At 50.4% G+C, this 20210-nt stretch overlaps 1 protein-coding gene across 8 annotated transcripts in view; it reads left to right on the forward strand.

Annotated features, from left to right (window-relative positions):
• The window catches only part of klhl5 (kelch-like family member 5), a 32537-nt gene extending 12625 nt beyond the window's left edge, over window positions 1–19912 (forward strand). For 4 of the 8 annotated variants that reach the window (XM_035417564.1, XM_035417565.1, XM_035417562.1 and 1 more), the window contains 11 exons: window positions 1834–2004; window positions 6061–6243; window positions 7636–7772; window positions 8610–8806; window positions 9145–9357; window positions 10201–10387; window positions 10760–10984; window positions 12511–12673; window positions 14346–14558; window positions 15169–15340; window positions 18322–19912. In XM_035417564.1, the coding sequence (XP_035273455.1) occupies window positions 6101–6243; window positions 7636–7772; window positions 8610–8806; window positions 9145–9357; window positions 10201–10387; window positions 10760–10984; window positions 12511–12673; window positions 14346–14558; window positions 15169–15340; window positions 18322–18378 (1707 nt within the window). In that variant the 5' untranslated portion in view covers window positions 1834–2004; window positions 6061–6100 and the 3' untranslated portion in view covers window positions 18379–19912. Of the gene's footprint in view, window positions 1–1833; window positions 2005–3511; window positions 3646–6060; window positions 6244–7635; window positions 7773–8609; window positions 8807–9144; window positions 9358–10200; window positions 10388–10759; window positions 10985–12510; window positions 12674–14345; window positions 14559–15168; window positions 15341–18321 lie in introns of all 8 variants that reach the window. The other 4 variants (XM_035417566.1, XM_035417568.1, XM_035417563.1 and 1 more) reach the window with 3 other exon arrangements.
• The last annotated feature ends 298 nt before the right edge of the window (window positions 19913–20210 follow it).

A 20210-nucleotide genomic window follows, 5' to 3' on the forward strand; every position in this document is an offset into this window, starting at 1 on the left:
ATTGGTTTTGGCACCTTTTCTCTCGATGAATGGAGATACAGATATACTGATGCCTGTGTGCCTTCCTTCCTTTCTTACTGTTAGTCTGTGGTTTACCCCTCTGTGAAGCACTGAATCTGAATTGATCCTCCCATTGTCTTCTGATGTGATGAGTTCCCACATTTGTCAACCATGACTGACAAAAAGATGGCTGTACGGTAAATCACATGGCTGTATGGTAAAGCGCATGGCCGTACCGTGAAGCCCATGGCCGTACCGTGAAGCGCATGGCCGTACCGTGAAGCGCATGGTTGTACCGTAAAGCTCATGGCCTTACTGTAAAGTGCTGGCAGTTATTGCCGCATTTTCTGCCCCCGTGCAGTCCATATTCTGCTCAGCCGTACTCTGTGTGCCAGAGAGTGAGAGTTTCTGCTGATGGTGGTGATATTGCCTCCCCCTTTCTTCTGTCTTTCTTTCCTCCGCTATCCACCTCCTCTTCCCTTTATCTGATTTTTTTTTTTTGACTGATCTGACAGAAAACCATATGTAAACTGTCACAAGGTATACATGGTGTGAGAAGATGATAATTGGTATAGTTTGGATGCTGTGTGATTTTTATAGATCTGTTTTTATGTGCTGGATTGAGGCTTATATGGGAGTGGCCACAGGTATGCACTCTCTTAGCAAATCGCAAATGCCAAATGTAAAGTCTTGGTGACCGACAGCTGACTTGAGTGACTCAGAGCTGCCTCCTGTAGGCTAGATGGAGTTCTGTGGTTTCCTGCATTTGTGTATGCCCATAGCTGTGTTAAGTGACCTTCAGACTGAAGCAAAGTGTTTGAGTGCCCTGTTCTGTGATGTAACTAATCTCTGTCTTGGTTTTTCCTAGGAAATGCCCCAATGGGCAAATTCAGCGAGTAGATATAACATACAGGTTTTCAAGGCAGGAACAGCAAAGCAATATAAAGGCCTTTATAGCCTGTAGTTTGGTTCACTTGGGTTCATTTTTACATTTCTGTAGCCATTTAGCCGATGCTTTTATCCACAGTGAGTTACATAGCTTTCAATCTGATCTGTTCATACGGCTGCATGTTTGCTGACTCAGTACCTAAGTACCTGGCTGATGGGTATAATGGGCCAAGACAATAATTATGTGCACCTGTTGCATGACATGCAATTTGTGAAAACTGTTACGTGCACTCTGGACTAAAACGTTTGAACTGATTGTCATTTTTTTTTTTTAAAACACTGTTGTAAATATTGTTTCTCCCAAGTTACTCTCATTTGGAGATATTTATTTAGTGTCAGTGAGGATGTGTGTCTATGCTTATGCCAGAGCGAGCGAAGCGCTCTTAGTAGAGAGAGGGAGGGAGCAGAGTGGAATAAGCGTGTTGTGCGTGAGCACGAGCCAGACTGCACATCTCTCCTCATTCTGAGGCTTCACGCCAGATATTTAATCCTTAATTCGCTCCTAAATCCGCGTTCGTCGCGTGCGCTGTTTTTCTGCATTGCCAAGACAACCGCTGAGCTTTTGCCTTTGTCCGCTGGAGTAATTGGAATGTCTGGATCCAGGAAGGAGTTTGACGTGAAGCAGATTTTACGAATCCGATGGCGGTGGTTCGGCCACCCAACCTCCCCTCCGCCCCACAGCCAGGCGCTTGGTGACTTGTTCAGCGGTAGGGGGGTCGAGTGTACGTCAGATAGTGCTGGAACACCCGTTCACAGAGGGGCTAACAATGCCAGCACCGGTACCAGCCGCAGTTCATGCAGTAGCAACAACAGAAAGTTTTTGCAGTCGGCAAGCCACGCCGAGTCCTTATCGGCTTCAATATCTGCTTGTACTCGGTCCTTTAGCCAACAGGACTGTCGGAGTGTATCGGCGCTACCCTTGGTCCCTACCTCCCACCCCCTGGAGGTCTTCGAGCTCACGAACGAAGGGGTCGCGCCGTCACAGCCGAAATATTCGGAAGGACCAGAAGCTGAGGAACTCCGTCAAGAGGGGAATAACGACTCAAGCTCTTACAGGTAACGTCACGAACGATAATCAGAGCAAGTGGGGAATGTAGTTTGTGTTTGTGTAAACCAGAGCCGTTTGGATTTTTACATTTTCATTGTTTATTTCAGAGAGGGCGTTTTGAATGGTTCCATGGAAACTTTTGTGAATAAAATGATTTCTTTGGGTCGGTTGCCTAGAATTGGACTCGGATTTAAATGTACAGGGTTGCCTGACAGTGTCGAGTGTTACTAAATCCCTGTATGCTATGACATTTATTTCAATCCTCTGATCATTGTATTGCCACCGTGCTAGGTAATGCATTGTTTGCTATCTTGATGTGTAGGGTAATGGAAGCCGAGTTCTCGGAGGAATGGACGTGGTAGTGGTTTGCATTAATATTGGCATTTAGGAGAAGACTCTTGAGGATGCAATCGATCACAGCTAAGCCCATTTTCGGTGTAGATGAGTGGCATTTTGATGATGCTAACAATCAACGCATGATCATAGCCTCACAATGGGATAATCCACATTCAGATTTATAAAATTAATTTCGTGCTTTTTTTGTTTGTTTGTTTAACCCGTGGAAGGCTTCTCCGGTATTCTTAATTTTTAGGCTAAATGTAGTTTCCCAGCAGCTTGCTCATTAAAGGCGTGATTCAGTCCACCCTGGTCATAGCTATTAACATGAGATATGGGCTAATGCATCAGAACCTACATTATGTTATGAGTTGCATTATAAGTTTGTTTGTTCATTGATGTTCACCCCTTTCAGGAACTATATGCAAATGGCTGTGGTCTATTTCCCGCTGTGACAGGTTCACATCTTTGTTAGCATACTGTAAAGCACACTGTCGTCATGGTACCTAATTGTAGGTTATTACCTAATACCTAATTATTTTTTAAAAATATATGATTGCCAGATCGAACAAATATCTGTAGATTGTTGAAGCCATGCGCTGTTTTGCGAATTAGACCCGTCAATGTAATCTATTGACAGTAGGCTACCGATTTGAGTCTTCACTTAATAGGTGATTTTTAGGGAAATGTTATGCTAATAAAGTTTACTTGAGGTCTTTTCGCGAATGACGTTTTCATCTGGATATTAACAGTGAGACTTGCGTGTCTTTTATCCTGTTACGTGTATTTGCCGCGTTTTTCTAGGAGCATATTTTAATCCATGTAAACTAGGGTCTCTCAGCCCGCTGTCTGTCGAATATTTAATATCTCTGGCTATGTCTGAATAGTGTGGAATTGTTTACAGTGAGCAGTTTTGATGTGTTCTGGCTACAGGTTTACTGGTGTAGATTCACCTCAGGTTATGTCTCTGGAGGAAAGGGCGAAGATACTGGCGCTTTTTCAGAGGAAGCTCTTCTGCTTCTCGTGCATGCAGCTGCGCACACGTGTATGCATGCATTTTTTAAATCCGTTTTCATAAGGCATGCACAGCTGAATAACTTGCCATACAAACAAGTCACACCTATCCATATACACACGTTTGTTTTTATGTGTTTTTGTCATTGTGTTATGAATCTCTAGCAAACCAAGCTGAGTGACTCTGTAAAGAAGGGCAGGCTTTTTCTGAACTGCACGGTAGCAAGTGTGGGTGTGGCTGACAGAGGCCAGAGATCCAGCCCCCAAACGGATGAGGCGTTGCCGTGGGGACTGTGCAGGTGACTGAAATCCGTCTTGCCTGTCCGCAGCTCATCTGCATGGCGGCTGTGCAAGGGGGTGTCCAGCTTCCCCCCCCCCCCCCCCCCCCCCAATCCGCGCCTGGAGCAGCGGCTGAATCCCAATCGCTCTGGTGTTCTGGCGGAATTCCTGAAGGCTAGACTCCGTACTCTTTTCCAACATGGCTCTCGCTCTCCATTCATGTACTTATTCCATTTATTAGGGCGACATAGCTCAGACCGATTGTCTGGCAGTCGGAGGGTTGCTGGTTGAAACCCCGCCCTGGGCGTGTCGAAGTGTCCTTGTGTGTTTGTTTGAACATCTTGAGGTCTATAAATAGTGGGGGGTACTTCTCTCCCGCCTCTGCAGAAAGCCTATGAGATGTGCCTTTCAGCGGGTCATTGTGAGGGAGTACTGAGGTTTATATATGGAGTAGCCTCAGCGGGTCATTGTGAGGGAGTACTGAGGTTTATATATGGAGTAGCCTCAGCGGGTCATTGTGAGGGAGTACTGAGGTTTATATAGAGAGTAGCCTCAGCGGGTCATTGTGAGGGAGTACTGAGGTTTATATAGAGAGTAGCCTCAGCGGGTCATTGTGAGGGAGTACTGAGGTTTATATATGGAGTAGCCTCAGCGGGTCATTGTGAGGGAGTACTGAGGTTTATATATGGAGTAGCCTCAGCGGGTCATTGTGAGGGAGTACTGAGGTTTATATAGAGAGTAGCCTCAGCGGGTCATTGTGAGGGAGTACTGAGGTTTATATATGGAGTAGCCTCAGCGGGTCATTGTGAGGGAGTACTGAGGTTTATATATGGAGTAGCCTCAGCGGGTCATTGTGAGGGAGTACTGAGGTTTATATAGAGAGTAGCCTCAGCGGGTCATTGTGAGGGAGTACTGAGGTTTATATATGGAGTAGCCTCAGCGGGTCATTGTGAGGGAGTACTGAGGTTTATATAGAGAGTAGCCTCAGCGGGTCATTGTGAGGGAGTACTGAGGTTTATATATGGAGTAGCCTCAGCGGGTCATTGTGAGGGAGTACTGAGGTTTATATAGAGAGTAGCCTCAGCGGGTCATTGTGAGGGAGTACTGAGGTTTATATATGGAGTAGCCTCAGCGGGTCATTGTGAGGGAGTACTGAGGTTTATATAGAGAGTAGCCTCAGCGGGTCATTGTGAGGGAGTACTGAGGTTTATATAGAGAGTAGCCTCAGCGGGTCATTGTGAGGGAGTACTGAGGTTTATATAGAGAGTAGCCTCAGCGGGTCATTGTGAGGGAGTACTGAGGTTTATATAGAGAGTAGCCTCAGCGGGTCATTGTGAGGGAGTACTGAGGTTTATATAGAGAGTAGCCTCAGCGGGTCATTGTGAGGGAGTACTGAGGTTTATATAGAGAGTAGCCTCAGCGGGTCATTGTGAGGGAGTACTGAGGTTTATATATGGAGTAGCCTCAGGTGGCCTTTAAAGGGAGAGAGAGAGTATTGCAACGCTGAGGCGAAAGAACCTTAAACCGGCTCCCTGCGCAGCTGGAGAAGTGGCTTCTATTTATAGCAGCTAGCAGTTCCCAGAGCCACCCTGAAGTTTCTCATTAGATTGTTCTGTTTGGGTTGTTCTTCCTCTCTGTAGGAATGGAGAAATGTCTGCATCTGCACGCCGTGCTTTATATCGGTGCCTTTTTTTAACCCTCACTCGCTGTTTTTTTTCTTGGCCAATTTTTCTTATTTCATGTTTTCCAGTAAAGTGTCTTTGTGACAGTGTCTCCATAAAAGCGCTGTACTAATAAAGTTGAATTGAGTTACTTGTGCTTGCTCTTGAGTTGCCGCTGCATTTTTATTATGAAGAGCAGTAATTCCTGGGCTCTGTAAGTGACATACAGGGTCCTGTGTTAGGCTCTGTGAGTAAGGTCCTGTGTTGGGCTCTGTGAGTAAGGTCCTGTGTTAGGCTCTCTGAGTAAGGTCCTGTGTTAGGCTCTGTGAGTAAGGTCCTGTGTTGGGCTCTGTGAGTAAGGTCCTGTGTTAGGCTCTCTGAGTAAGGTCCTGTGTTGGGCTCTGTGAGTAAGGTCCTGTGTTGGGCTCTGTGAGTAAGGTCCTGTGTTGGCCTCTGTGAGTAAGGTCCTGTGTTGGGCTCTGTGAGTAAGGTCCTGTGTTAGGCTCTGTGAGTAAGGTCCTGTGTTAGGCTCTCTGAGTAAGGTCCTGTGTTAGGCTCTGTGAGTAAGGTCCTGTGTTGGGCTCTGTGAGTAAGGTCCTGTGTTGGGCTCTGTGAGTAAGGTCCTGTGTTAGGCTCTCTGAGTAAGGTCCTGTGTTGGGCTCTGTGAGTAAGGTCCTGTGTTGGGCTCTGTGAGTAAGGTCCTGTGTTGGGCTCTGTGAGTAAGGTCCTGTGTTAGGCTCTGGGTGAGTGAGTGTGTGTTTCCTGTGTTTGCAGGAGCTCTAACAGCAGCCAGACTGTGTCCTCATGCCACACCATGGAGCCCTGTGCACCTGAGGAGCTGTTCCAAGCGATGGGCCATGCTGAGCACACCTTCCGCCGCATGGAGAGCTACCTGAGACACAAGCAGCTGTGCGACGTGGTGCTGCTGGCCGGAGAGCGCAGGATCCCAGCGCACAGGTGTGTTACCAAAAAAAAAAAAAAGTAAAAAAAAATAAATAAATAAAAAAGTTCAAGTCAGACTTATACACCTGTAGAAATGAGAAACGCAAGAATAAAATGTAAATATGGTGACCTCAACTTTATTGATACATACTACATAAATAGTGCTTATATATGCTGCTACTGTTATTGTTGTAATAGTTCATTTGTCTGACGTTCTGATTCAGGAGGGTGATTCGTGTGGTACATATGGCTAATTTACAGTCGAAAGATTGAGTGGCTGGATAGTGATTTACGCTCCGCTGTTTTATGAAGCATACTGAGGCAGCATCTCTCCCAAGAGGTAAAGGTGAAACCTAATGGCCCATTTCCACAGAGAACAGTAACTTTTACGTAAGAGGATAATGATAAATTATGACTGTATTTCCCAGTCATACTAAGGGATGCGCCCGGGCCACAGCAATAATCATAAAAGGCAGAAAAGGAGGATAACGGTCACGGTAGTTGGCATTGCTCTCAGCAGCTGTTAGTGCGCATCTCTGGGTACATTACACACACAGGTGCATTGCACACAGCTGTTAGTGCACATCTCTGGGTGCATTACACACACAGGTGCATTACACACAGCTGTTAGTGCACATCTCTGGGTGCATTACACACACAGGTGCATTACACACAGCTGTTAGTGCGCATCTCTGGCGGCTGTGCTGTGAGCTCACTGTGCCTGATGCTGTGCTGTGAGCTCACTGTGCCTGATGCTGTGCTGTGAGCTCACTGTGCCTGATGCTGTGCTGTGAGCTCACTGTGCCTGACGCAGCTCTGCTGTGAGCTCACTGTGTCTGACGCTGTGCTGTTTGCTCTCTTTCGTGCCTTTCTCCATCTCTTTCTTCCCCCTCTCTTTGTCTCTCACCCTCTCTTGTCTTCTCTTCCTGTCTGTCTGTCTCTCTGTCTCTCGGGTCCTGCTCCCATGATGCTCTGCTGTGTAAGAGCCTGCCGTTCTATCGCCTCCTCCAGCTGAGCTAAAAATAGCTCCTGTCACTCAGCCACTGACAGCTCCCCCCCCCCACAGGGAAACTGCGGGTTTGATATCAGCCGTTGAGGCTGCTGGAGATTGTGGGTTAAGACTGAACCCCTCTCCTTTTTGGAGAAAGTGGGATGAGCCTCGCACCTGACAGGCACACGGAGGGAACAGCTCTCGCCACTTCCTGCTTCCTGTGGCTGTAAGAATGAGCCCGTTATGCAGGAGACTTCCTTCCTGTCTCTGTAAATGAGCCGTTAGGGACGAGTCTCTGCCACAGCAATGCTGTCAGAGCCTCAGCTGTCAATCACACTGTTGTAGCAGAATCAAATGCCTAAATTAACTTGAATCATCATTTGTTTCACTTATCCCACCCCCCCACCCCCCAAAAGACTGGTCCTGTCCTCTGTGTCAGACTACTTTGCTGCCATGTTCACCAGAGACGTGAGGGAGGCCAAGCAGGGGGAAGTGAAGATGGAGGGGGTGGACCCAGATGCATTGTGGGCGCTGGTGCAGTATGCGTATACAGGTACAGTTACCATGGTAATACAGATTTCCCTTTCAAGAGCCTGAGCCCCTCTCTCAATTACTGCCACACCTCTGCATGTCGGTTTATCTCTAGCCACGACTGAATGGTAAATGGTAAATGGACTGCATTTATATAGCGCTTTTATCCAAAGCACTTTACAATTGATGCCTCTCATTCGCCCATTCACACACACACTCACACACCAAAAGTGAAAGGCTGCCATGCAAGGTACCAATGAGCTCGTTGGGAGCAATTAGGGGTTAGGTGTCTTGCTCAGGGACACTTCGACACACCCAGGGCGGGAGATCGAACCGGCAACCCTCCGACTGCCAGACAACTGCTCTTACCTCCTGAGCTATGTCGAATGGATATAAAGAGTGACCTTAAACCTGAAATGGGTTAGGGTAGGTTAACCCAAACCCAAACCTGAAACGGGTTAGTGTTAGGCTAGGTTAACCCAAACCCAAACCTGAAACGGGTTAGGGTAGGTTAACCCAAACCCAAACCTGAAACGGGTTAGGGTTAGGCTAGGTTAACCCAAACCCAAACCTGTAATGGGTTAGGGTTCGGGTAGGTAATGGAAATTTCCCTTCAGTTCTCTTTGGCTTCAAATTAAAAAAAATAATTTGCATTATCAGAAAAAACAGTGAAACATCAAACTCAGAGTACATGCTCCTGGTAATATTAATTAAATTTAGATCATTATTTTTAAGGGACATGCAGGGGTGTTCTTGAGAGAGAAAACTGTAGAAACCCCCCCCCCCCCCCCCCAGGGCTGTGTTAATGCTCCCAGGTGAGGGGTTTGGGTGTGATGTCATCAGTGTGCACCCTGTGCAGGTCGGCTGGAGCTACGGGAGGACACCATAGAGAGCCTGCTGTCGGCGTCCTGCCTGCTGCAGCTCCCAGCCGTGGTCCAGGCCTGCTGCTGCTTCCTCACCAAGCAGCTGCACCCGTCCAACTGCCTGGGCATCCGCTCCTTCGCCGACGCCCAGGGCTGCCAGGACCTGCACCGCGTGGCGCACGGCTACACCATGGTGAGCGTTACACCCTGCCCTACTCTGCACCACCCTACCCCACCCAGCCCCGCCCAGCCCTGCTCTGCTCTGCTCCACCCCGCCCAGCCCCCCCCCAGCCCTACTCTGCACCATCCCACCCCACCCCACCCAGCCCTGCTCTGCTCCACCCCACCCCACCCCACCCCACCCAGCCCTACTCTGCTCCACCCCACCCAGATTTCACTGCATATATTTGAGGGAAACTAGACCTGTTCGCTGCTTGATGTATTTGCCCTGTCTTTATGCCCCTGGAATCTGCTGGTTTGTCAGACCTCTCTTGCGTCAGCTGAGTCATGGCGCCCCCTGCTGTTCCGCAGGAGCATTTTCTGGAGGTGATAAGGCACCAGGAGTTCTTGCTGCTGCCGCCTGGTGAGATCCAGAAGCTACTTTCTTCTGACGACATGAACGTGCCAGATGAGGAGACCGTGCTCGCCGCCCTGCTGGCCTGGGTACAGCACGACAGCACCACGCGCCAGCAGCACCTGCCCCAGCTCCTGGCACACATCCGCCTGCCCCTTCTGCCTCCTCAGGTGAGTACCCAGCAGGTACTCAGTGAATCAGCAAGTCAGCAAATCAGCACACGCACGCACGCACGCACGCACGCACGACGCACACACACAGACACGTGCACACACACACGCACAGGCACACACGCACGCACAGGCACACACACACAGACTAGCATACACACGCACGCACACAGACACACACAAAGGGGGGAGAAAGGTTTATTTAATGTTTTATCATTCGAGGGATATACAGCACTGTATGTCTGCAAGATTTACTACCGCACACAGTCTCATACTTTGAGTAGAATTGCGAACAGTATTTCTTGCAGGGTGGTAAATTGTCATTACCTGTATATTTCCTGTGAGAGGACAGCAGGTGTATAGATTCAGGTGGTAAAGACAGATAGTACTGAGGCGGTATTGTGGTGGTCACGTTGCCAGTAGCGCTGCCCAAGATTAGGGAGCGTGCTCTGTTTCTGCGTTTTCTCCATGTCATTAAATCATAGGATGGAATTACATTTTTATATTCCATCACAGATTGTGTTTTGATTGTCATATTTATCCCAACATCGTGCACCCATGTATTGACTTCCAGTTAAAACTAATGGAAAGTTCAAGTTCGATATGAAATAAACCAGTAATCATGTTTCAGAGGTAGTTTAAGTTCAGATAACCCCCAAGTGCCCTTTCAGTTCTTATTGTTTATGGTTATTATATTTAACACTCAAACACTGGCCAGTGAAGGAATGCTTGACCCAGACTGTTATGGTCGCTCGTCTGTGATATGCCGTGTGGGAACAGGCTGATGTATAGTTTTGAGGAGAATCCTGTGGTTACATTGGTGACATCCCCCCCCCCCCCCAGTTCCTGGCGGACATGGAGTCGAACCCGCTGCTCCGGGAGAGCATGGAGTGCCAGCGCCTGGTGATGGAGGCCATGAAGTACCACCTGCTGCCCGAGCGTCGCCCGCTGCTCCAGAGCCCCCGCACCCGCCCCCGCAAGGCCACCGTGGGGGCGCTGTTCGCTGTGGGGGGCATGGATGCCACTAAAGGTGCCCTGGCACACATCCCTGACCCCTTCTGTCTCTTTCTCGCTCTCTCTCTCAAGCCCTGTTACCTGTCTGTCTCTTTCTCTCTGAAACCCTATTCTGATGGGGTTTGTTTCTTGTAACATTTTTTTAAGCTACTGGAAGTTTCATTATCTAATATCTGGGAAATGGTCAGCAATTAGAGGGGGGTTAACCCTAACCCTAACCCCGCCCCCCCCTTAACCTTTCCGTATTATTGGCCTGGCCAGGTTGAAGGTGTGATGTCAGATATGTCTATCTATGGGGATGTGCTTTAGCTTGTTAGCACCCTGTCTCTGCAGGAGCAGTATTGTCTATGGAGCTGTGCTTTAGCTGGTTAGCCCCCGGTCTCTGCAGGAGCGACGAGCATCGAGCAGTACTGCCTGCGCAGGGACTGCTGGACACAGGTGGCGGTGATGAGCGGGCGGAGGCTGCAGTTCGGCGTGGCCGTGCTGGAGGACCGCCTCTTTGTGGTGGGGGGGCGCGACGGACTCAAGACCCTCAACACCGTGGAGTGCTATAACCCCCGCAGCAGGAGCTGGAGCGTCATGCCCTCCATGTCCACCCACAGACACGGCCTGGGTGAGTGCCTCGCCCCCCACATCCAATCACAGACACGGCCTGGGTGAGTGCCTCGCCCCCACATCCAATCACAGACACGACCTGGGTGAGTGCCTCGCCCCCCACATCCAATCACAGACACGACCTGGGTGAGTGCCTCGCCCCCCACATCCAATCACAGACACGACCTGGGTGAGTGTCACGCCCCCCACATCCAATCACAGACACGGCCTGGGTGAGTGCCTCGCCCCCCACATCCAATCACAGACACGGCCTGGGTGAGTGCCTCGCCCCCCACATCCAATCACAGACACGACCTGGGTGAGTGCCTCGCCCCCCACATCCAATCACAGACACGGCCTGGGTGAGTGCCTCGCCCCCCACATCCAATCACAGACACGACCTGGGTGAGTGTCACGCCCCCCACATCCAATCACAGACACGGCCTGGGTGAGTGTCACGCCCCCCACATCCAATCTCAGACATGGCCTGGGTGAGTGACACGCCCCCACATCCAATCTCAGACACGGCCTGGGTGATCTGCCCTGCCCACAGCCCTCCCATTGGTTAATAGGCCTGGGTGAGTAGCTCCACCCCATTAATGTTAAGGGAAAAAAAATCCCATCAGCCTATGTTAACCAATGAGATTTTTTTCCCTTAACATTAATTCTGCAGCCAAGTTCACCTTGCCGTTGACGGGCAGTTATTCAGAGGAACACGCACATTCACACTCACATGTGCGCCTGCATGCATACAGACACAGTGGGTCCAGATGGTGACAGCTGGGGCCTCACAGATGTGGGTAATGACTGATTTCCTGGATTGCGCAGGACTGAGGGCTTACGCTTATGATGCTCAATCTTACCCTAATTACAGAGTAGCACACTGTAGATGTGGATTTATATCTGATAAATGAACAGTAATTCCCAGACCATTAAAAGCCTGTGCGTTTTGTCTGTGTGTGTGGGTGTGTCTGTGCGTGCGTGTGTGTGTGTGCGTGTCTGTGTCTCTGTGCGTGTCTGTGTCTGTGTGTGTGGGTGTGTCTGTGTGTCTGTCTGTGCGCGTGTGCGCGTGCATCTGTGTCTGTGTGTGTCTGTCTGTGTGCGCCTGTGTCTGTGTGTTTGTGTCTGTGTGTGTCTGTCTGTGTGTGCCTGTGTGTCTGTCTGTGCGCGTGTGCGCGTGCATCTGTGTCTGTGTGTGTGTGTCTGTCTGTGTGCGCCTGTGTCTGTGTGTTTGTGTCTGTGTGTGTCTGTCTGTGTGTGCCTGTGTGTCTGTCTGTGCGCGTGTGTCTGTGTGTGTCTGTGTCTGTGTGTGTCTGTGTCTGTGTGTGCCTGTGTGTCTGTCTGTGCGCGTGTGTCTGTGTGTGTCTGTGTCTGTCTGTGCGCGTGTGTCTGTGTGTGTCTGTGTCTGTGTGTGTGGGTGTGTCTGTGTGTCTGTGTGTGTCTGTCTGTGCGCGTGTGCGCGTGCGCCTGTGTCTGTGTGCGCCTGTGTCTGTGTGTGTCTGTCTGTGTGCGCCTGTGTCTGTGTGTGTCTGTGTGTGCGCGCAGGCGTGGCGGTGCTGGAGGGGCCCATGTACGCGGTGGGCGGCCATGACGGGTGGAGCTACCTGAGCACAGTGGAGCGCTGGGACTCGCAGGCGCGGCAGTGGAGCTTCGTGGCCAGCATGGCGACTCCCCGCAGCACGGTGGGCGTGGCAGTGCTCAGCGGCAAGTGAGTCCCGCCGGGAGAACGAGCCGCATTTATTCATCATTTCTGTTATTCACTCTGTCACTGTGCCCTGTGCGCTGATATTCACTCTGTCACTGTGCCCTGTGCGCTGATATTTCACACTGCACATTTCCCTGTGCGCTGATATTTCACTCTGCACTGTGCCCTGTGCGCTGATATTCACTCTGTCACTGTGCCCTGTGCGCTGATATTTCACACTGCACATTTCCCTGTGCGCTGATATTTCACTCTGCGCTGATATTTCACTCTGCGCTGATATTTCACTCTGCACTCTGCGCTGATATTCACTCTGTCACTGTGCCCTGTGCGCTGATATTTCACTCTGCGCTGATATTTCACTGCATTAGCATTCCATCTACTGCTGACTCAGGTGGGAACTTTCCAGTTTTGCACTTTAAATTCCGTCTCCCTTTTGAAACGCAGCCGACACCCTCCGAAGGCACAGCGTGACATGAAAAGCGTGTCAGGATTTGAATTTGAAGCATAAAGTTTTCTGGGTTTTTAATGTCAGCTGTATTGGTGCCTGAACAACGGTGCCTAAGAAAGAAACGCAAATGTTCATAAAGCCACAGAATAAAGCCACAGCTGTTTGACGTACAGGATGAAAGGGTAGCGCTGGAGATCAGGGGCACTGCCCTCTGAACTCCTGTACCAGTCCTCAGGGGTGTCTCGGGCCCCCTTGTGGCTCGAGGATGCCATTACGCGCATGGGAGAGCCCTCATTCTGCTCTCTGAGTCACTTCTGCCACAACCGTGAAGCAGGACGAGGCAGCGGGAAAGGAGCCCCATCCTGCGGGGTCAGGGCCCCCCAAAACTGATTCTGCGCCTCTGACCTGAGTCAGCACCCCCTCCCAGTCTCACACTCTCGCTCGGAGAGAGAAAGGCACCTGGAAAGTTTTTGTGGGATATTATGAAACATGTTGTTTGTCTTTTGTGTTATGTATTCAGGATTTATGTGTGGTCTGTGTTTATTCTGTAGGTGCTGAAATGATGTTGATGCCTGCTGGCTGTGGGTCACATGGCTCTGATCTAGGGCTGGTCCGCACTTAGTCATGAGCCGCTGTCCTGTCCTGTTCACTCAGTCCCTCGCTTATCCTGCATACTTCCAAAAAATACTACCCATAACACCCTTCCCCAATAAAAGAGAGCTTTCTAGAATGCAGTATGGAGATGTGACTGGAAGGGAGCTACATCAGCAAACAAATTAAAGCAGAGGGTTAGCTGGTAGCTATCAAACATGAAACATTGTTATTTCATAATCTTCTGGAGACCTAGCTGGAAGAAAGCATTTTCCCTTTTTTTCACAAATTGCTAGTGTCCTGGATGACAAAAATGTTGCATGGTGAAAATGGTGTCTTTTGTAGAGTAGGTTTCAGTATAGGAGAATACGTGATTCCCTTAAGACCTGAGGCTCATGTCCCCTGTAGGGTACAAACATGAACTGCCAGGTCTCAGGTCATGGAGCAGGAGGAGGAGGAGGAGGAGGAGGAGGAGGAGGAGGAGGAGTGACAGAATCTGTGAACTTGAACAGTGGCAGAAAGGAAAGCGTGAATTTAATTAGCCAACGGTAAAGTCAGGACCTGGTGGTTGATTGGATGTCCTGTCCCGTCCCGTCCCTGAGGCTTGATTGGATGACCTGTCGCGGTGCTCCGCAGGCTGTATGCGGTGGGCGGGCGGGACGGCAGCTCCTGTCTCAGGTCGGTGGAGTGCTTTGATCCCCACACCAACAAATGGAGCGGCTGCGGCCAGATGGCCAAGCGGCGCGGCGGGGTAGGCGTGGCCACCTGGAACGGCTTCCTGTACGCCATCGGGGGCCATGACGCCCCCGCCTCCAACCTGGCCTCGCGCCTGTCAGACTGCGTAGAGAGGTGAGGAGGGCAGGGTTAGGGTTACTGTCCCTCTGTCTCTCTCTCTCTCTGTCCCTCTGTCTCTCTGTCTCTGTCTCAGATTCTCTGTTTCTCTCTCTCTCTGTCTCAGATTCTCTCTGTACCTCTTTTTCTGTACCTCTGTTTCTCTCTCTCTCTGTCTCAGATTCTCTCTGTCCCTCTGTCTCTCTGTCTCTGTCTCAGATTCTCGGTTTCTCTCTCTCTCTGTCTCAGATTCTCTCTGTACCTCTGTTTCTCTGTCTCTCTCTCCCTCTCTCTGTCTCAGATTCTCTCTGTCTCTGTCCCTCTGTCCCTCTGCCTCTCCCTCTGTCCCTCTGCCTCTGTCCCTCGGTCTCTCTGTCCCTCTGCCTCTGTCCCTCGGTCTCTCTGTCCCTCTGTCTCTCCCTCTCTGTCTCAGATTCTCTCTGTCTCTGTCTCCTTGTCTCTCTGTCTCTGTCTCTCTGTACCTCTGTCTCTCTGTCTCTCTCTCTCGCTGTACATGGCAGGCATTTACTGCAGAAATGCTGCTGTACAGCTGTACGGCTGTGTGGGGTAAATGCGGGACTGTGTTGCATTGGCCCAGCCCCTGACTCCAGATGTGCACACCCCACAGGTACGACCCCAAAACGGACACCTGGACGGCTGTGGCGCCCATGAGCATCAGCAGGGACGCTGTGGGGGTGTGTCTCCTCGGCGACCGCCTCTACGCCGTGGGCGGGTATGACGGACAGGTTTATCTCAACACTGTGGAGGCGTACGACCCTCAGACCAACGAGTGGACGCAGGTACGAGGACCACGCCCTACATCATCATCACTGTGGCCCCCTGACCACACCCTACATCATCATCACTGTGGCCCACTGACCACACCCTAAATCATCACTGTGGCCCACTGACCACACCCTAAATCATCACTGGGGCACACTGACCACACCCTACATTATCACTGTGGCCCACTGACCACACCCTAAATCATCACTGGGGCACACTGACCACACCCTACATCATCACTGTGGCCCACTGACCACACCCTAAATCATCATCACTGTGGCCCACTGACCACACCCTAAATCATCACTGGGGCACACTGACCACACCCTAAATCATCACTGGGGCACACTGACCACACCCTACATCATCACTGTGGCCCACTGACCACACCCTAAATCATCACTGGGGCACACTGACCACACCCTACATCATCACTGTGGCCCACTGACCACACCTTAAATCATCACTGTGGCCCACTGACCACACCCTACATCATCATCACTGTGACCCACTGACCACACCCTAAATCATCACTGTGGCCCACTGACCACACCCTACATCATCACTAGGGCACACTGACCACACCCTACATCATCACTGTGGCCCACTGACCACACCCTACATCATCATCACTGTGACCCACTGACCACACCCTAAATCATCACTGTGGCCCACTGACCACACCCTACATCATCACTGGGGCACACTGACCACACCCTACATCATCACTGTGGCCCACTGACCACACCCTAAATCATCACTGGGGCACACTGACCACACCCTACATCATCATCACTGTGACCCACTGACCACACCTTAAATCATCACTGTGGCCCACTGACCACACCCTACATCATCATCACTGTGACCCACTGACCACACCTTAAATCATCACTGTGGCCCACTGACCACACCCTACATCATCATCACTGTGACCCACTGACCACACCCTAAATCATCACTGTGGCCCACTGACCACACCCTACATCATCACTAGGGCACACTGACCACACCCTACATCATCACTGTGGCCCACTGACCACACCCTTATTCTTCACAAAATTTAAATTATTTTTGTTCTGAACTTTCTTCTGTGGCACATGTAACCTGAGACTCCTGCACTATAGGAAAGAGGTATCAGCAAAATATAAGAACTGATACTAGGTTTATAAATATTAATTGTGAATAAACTAAGATACTGGGGTTTGTTTACACTGAAAAGGTCGGGTGTAGCATTATTCATTAATGGTGGTAGGCCAGCAGCTGAAACTATGCAGTAAAACAACTTGCATTGCTGAGAAACACCTCACACAAATTTGAGACTGAGGGAGATTTACAGACCGACTTCTTTTCCTGGGGAGTGGAATCTCTAGTCAATAACCTTAGTTCATAGGTGGGGGGGGGGGGGCGGGTGTAGTCAACAGTGATGAAGCCATCACCCTAAGCTGTCACATTGCATTGCGTACCGACGCCCACCTCTAGTGCAGACCCGTCCTCTCTTCACCGTCAGTTTCACTGGGCGAATACTGAGCATGTTTTACCCTAACCCGAACCCGGGCATACCGCTGTGCACAGGAGCCATCTGGGCTGTCCCAGCACAGGATGCAAGGCGAATGGTATGAGGCAGGGTTAGGGGGAAATTGGGGAAACAAGTACACGCCAGTGGAAAATGAACGTGTCGAGGACAACCAGCCAGTCTCTGGGGGTCAGGGAGGGGCACAGGGTGTGGGCAAGGCTCAGAGTTTTGGCAGGGCACAGGGTGTGGGCGGGCCACAGAGTCTGGGTGGGACACAGGGTGTGGGCGAGGCACAGAGTCTGGGTGGGGCACAGTCTGGGTGGGACACAGGGTGTGGGCGGGGCACAGAGTCTGGGTGGGGCACAGGGTGTGGGTGGAGCACAGAGTCTGGGTGGGGCACAGGGTGTGGGCGGGGCACAAAGTCTGGGTGGGGCACAGGGTGTGGGTGGAGCACAGAGTCTGGGTGGGGCACAGGGTGTGGGTGGAGCACAGAGTCTGGGTGGGGCACAGGGTGTGGGTGGAGCACAGAGTCTGGGTGGGACACAGGGTGTGGGTGGAGCACAGAGTCTGGGTGGGGCACAGGGTGTGGGTGGAGCACAGAGTCTGGGTGGGGCACAGGGTGTGGGCGGGGCACAAAGTCTGGGCAGGGCACAGGGTGTGGGTGGGGCACAGGGTGTGTTATCACCCCACCCCACCCCGCTCCGCTGGTCTCAGCCAGTGCTTATGGGCACTTTCCTCTGTTTATTGTCTCACTGCCAACTGTTTCCTTTTTAAATTACACTGTATTTTTTATCTTCTTTATGGCATCCCAACTTGCAAAGTTACTTCTGACTCTGGGTTTAGCGTATGTGTGCTCGAACTCGCTTGTGCTTTTGAATTTGCATCTATATTGCATGCATTGGTTGGTAGTGCATTTTGCTGTTCTAGGCACTGGTGGGTAGTAATCTCCAGTGTTTCATATGCTTGTTTACAGCACACTCCAGTACTCTTTATTTCACTTAAGTCACAGACTTCATTAATCCTAGCTCTCATCCCATGCTGAATCACTTTGTAAACTAGATGCTGATTAACCCTTTTCAAGAGTAGGTTTTTTGGAAGTCAGTGTTCTGGAACTCCACTGCCTTCAGTTTCCAGTAGTGATTATGACATCAGCATTATAATGTTCAGTTTAAGAACATTCTAATGTGTGATGTCACACCTTAAATGGTTAATGTGATGTGGAGTCATATGGTGAGTCATTCCTGTGTGGTCCAGTATGTCTCAGTGGGGTGTGGTCCCGGGATGAGTAACTATACAGGACTATATAGTCTGTTTCATATTTAAATTGAATTGTTCTTGGGAGACGACATAAGCTCACAGGGGCTCACAGGAGCTATCAGGTGCAGGTAAGTTTGAACATCAGCTGTAAACTGACAGACTCAGCTTGCTTGATAGGAGTCATGCAACACAGTGTAACGAGGCGTTCTTTCTCTCCTCCAGGTTGCGCCGTTGTGTCTGGGCCGGGCCGGGGCCTGTGTGGTGGCAGTGAAGCTGTAGCCGCCAGCAGGCCTCTTCCTCTGAGCTCTGAACTGAACGGGTCCCTCTGCCCAAAGGGAGAGAACAGGCCTCCGCCCCCTTCCTCCCTCCCCCCTCCCCCCGCCCCCCTCCCCCCTTTGGTTATCTGCGCTGAAACTGCTGGGTCTGAAAGCGCTTTGCTCTGGCCTTCAGGGCTCATAGACTGAATGTAATTGGCTTTCTGGTGTTTTTGGTCAGTAATTAGAATGGGAGATGAATGATGCAGTGGAGCCGCCTGACCCGATTCATCCACCTTCCGGTGCGTCTCAGGATCAGGGGAGGTATGGAGGTGGGCTACACACCACCACCCCCCCCCCCACCCAAAAGATGTGTTTTCTGTAAGAGAGATGCCAACACACACTAAGCACAGACACTACCTTCTCTCCTGCTGATCTCTGCAGCCAGTCACTGGATGTTCTCACGGTGTCCCGGGCCCAGCCAGATCCGCTTTGTTTCTGATAGTGATGTAAGAAATGTTGTGAAAGGGGACGACTAGAGGTGAGCTGGTCCCTTGTTCTGCCCTGGGCCATTTTGCTTTGATGTTGGGGTACTAATGTGTCAAACGTACATGGGATTGCTGTAATTGGTGCGCAGTACCAAGACGGACGTAGCCATGTGCTAAGGGCTGAGATGTTGTGGTTGCGTTTATCATTTTGTCATGTGTTTGTTTTATTGATGTCTTGTTTAAATATGTGTAATGACCGTGTCCCTGTTTCTGAAGTGATGTACAGGATGGTGTTTGTGAACAAAATATCTGAGCGAGGCCCAGCAGACATGCCTCATGGTTGTGCCCCGACCCCCCCACCCCCCCACAGTTTCACTACTTCCTGTTGTGCAACTTACGGAAATACAGTGGTACAGTGGGAAACCTTGTAGACCCACTCGATTCCACTCCACACCACTCCAGCCCACTTATCCCTACTCCAGCCCATTCCACGCCACTCTACTCCACTCTACTCCAGCCCATTCCACTCCACACCACTCCACGCCACACCACTCCACTCTACTGCAGCCCATTCCACTCCATACCACTCCAGCCCACTTATCTCTACTCCACTCCACTCCACTCTACTCCAGCCCACTCTACTCCAGCCCATTCCACTCCACACCACTCCACGCCACACCACTCCACTCTACTGCAGCCCATTCCACTCCACACCACTCCAGCCCACTTATCTCTGCTCCACTCCAGCCCACTCTACTCCAGCCCACTCTATTCCACTCTACTCTAGTCCATTCCACTCTACTCTAGCCCATTCCACTCTGCTCTAGCCCATTCCACTCTAAGATACACCAAAAAATTATTTTATAATTTATGCTGTTTGTACAGTACAACCCATTTGTAAGCACAGGTGTAGGAATCTAACCCAAATTTAGTAATTAAAAAAAATGGTTCCTTCACAAATATACTCTGCATCTTTAAAAATACATTAAATATTCAAATAATATTTATTTAGTTTTCCTTGACTTTATAGTATAAATTGGCTAATAAAAGGAATTTTAGTTGGAAATGTAAGTCATTTTGTTGTGATTTCTGCTGCAGTACAAAGTGACTCCTGTTTCTAAAGTTGGCAGCAGGAGCCCTTGAGCTCTGGCACTGAGAGTGATCTGGCATGGCAGAAGCATCATTTTTCAACCTCAATTGTTTGTTAGAATGAAAGAGTTGTTTTTATGTTTCAGCCGTGTGGACTGCTCCATCAGATGGCCTTCGCTCAGATACAGCATTGCAGGAGCATAGAATGTCTGAATTGAGCAATCTAGGCACGCCGGCATGCCAACCACTAGGGGGCGTGTGCTTAGTGGTTAATTAGGGG

The sequence above is a fragment of the Anguilla anguilla genome, chromosome 5, assembly GCF_013347855.1.
Source record: "Anguilla anguilla isolate fAngAng1 chromosome 5, fAngAng1.pri, whole genome shotgun sequence".
NCBI classification, from domain to species: Eukaryota; Metazoa; Chordata; class Actinopteri; order Anguilliformes; family Anguillidae; genus Anguilla; species Anguilla anguilla.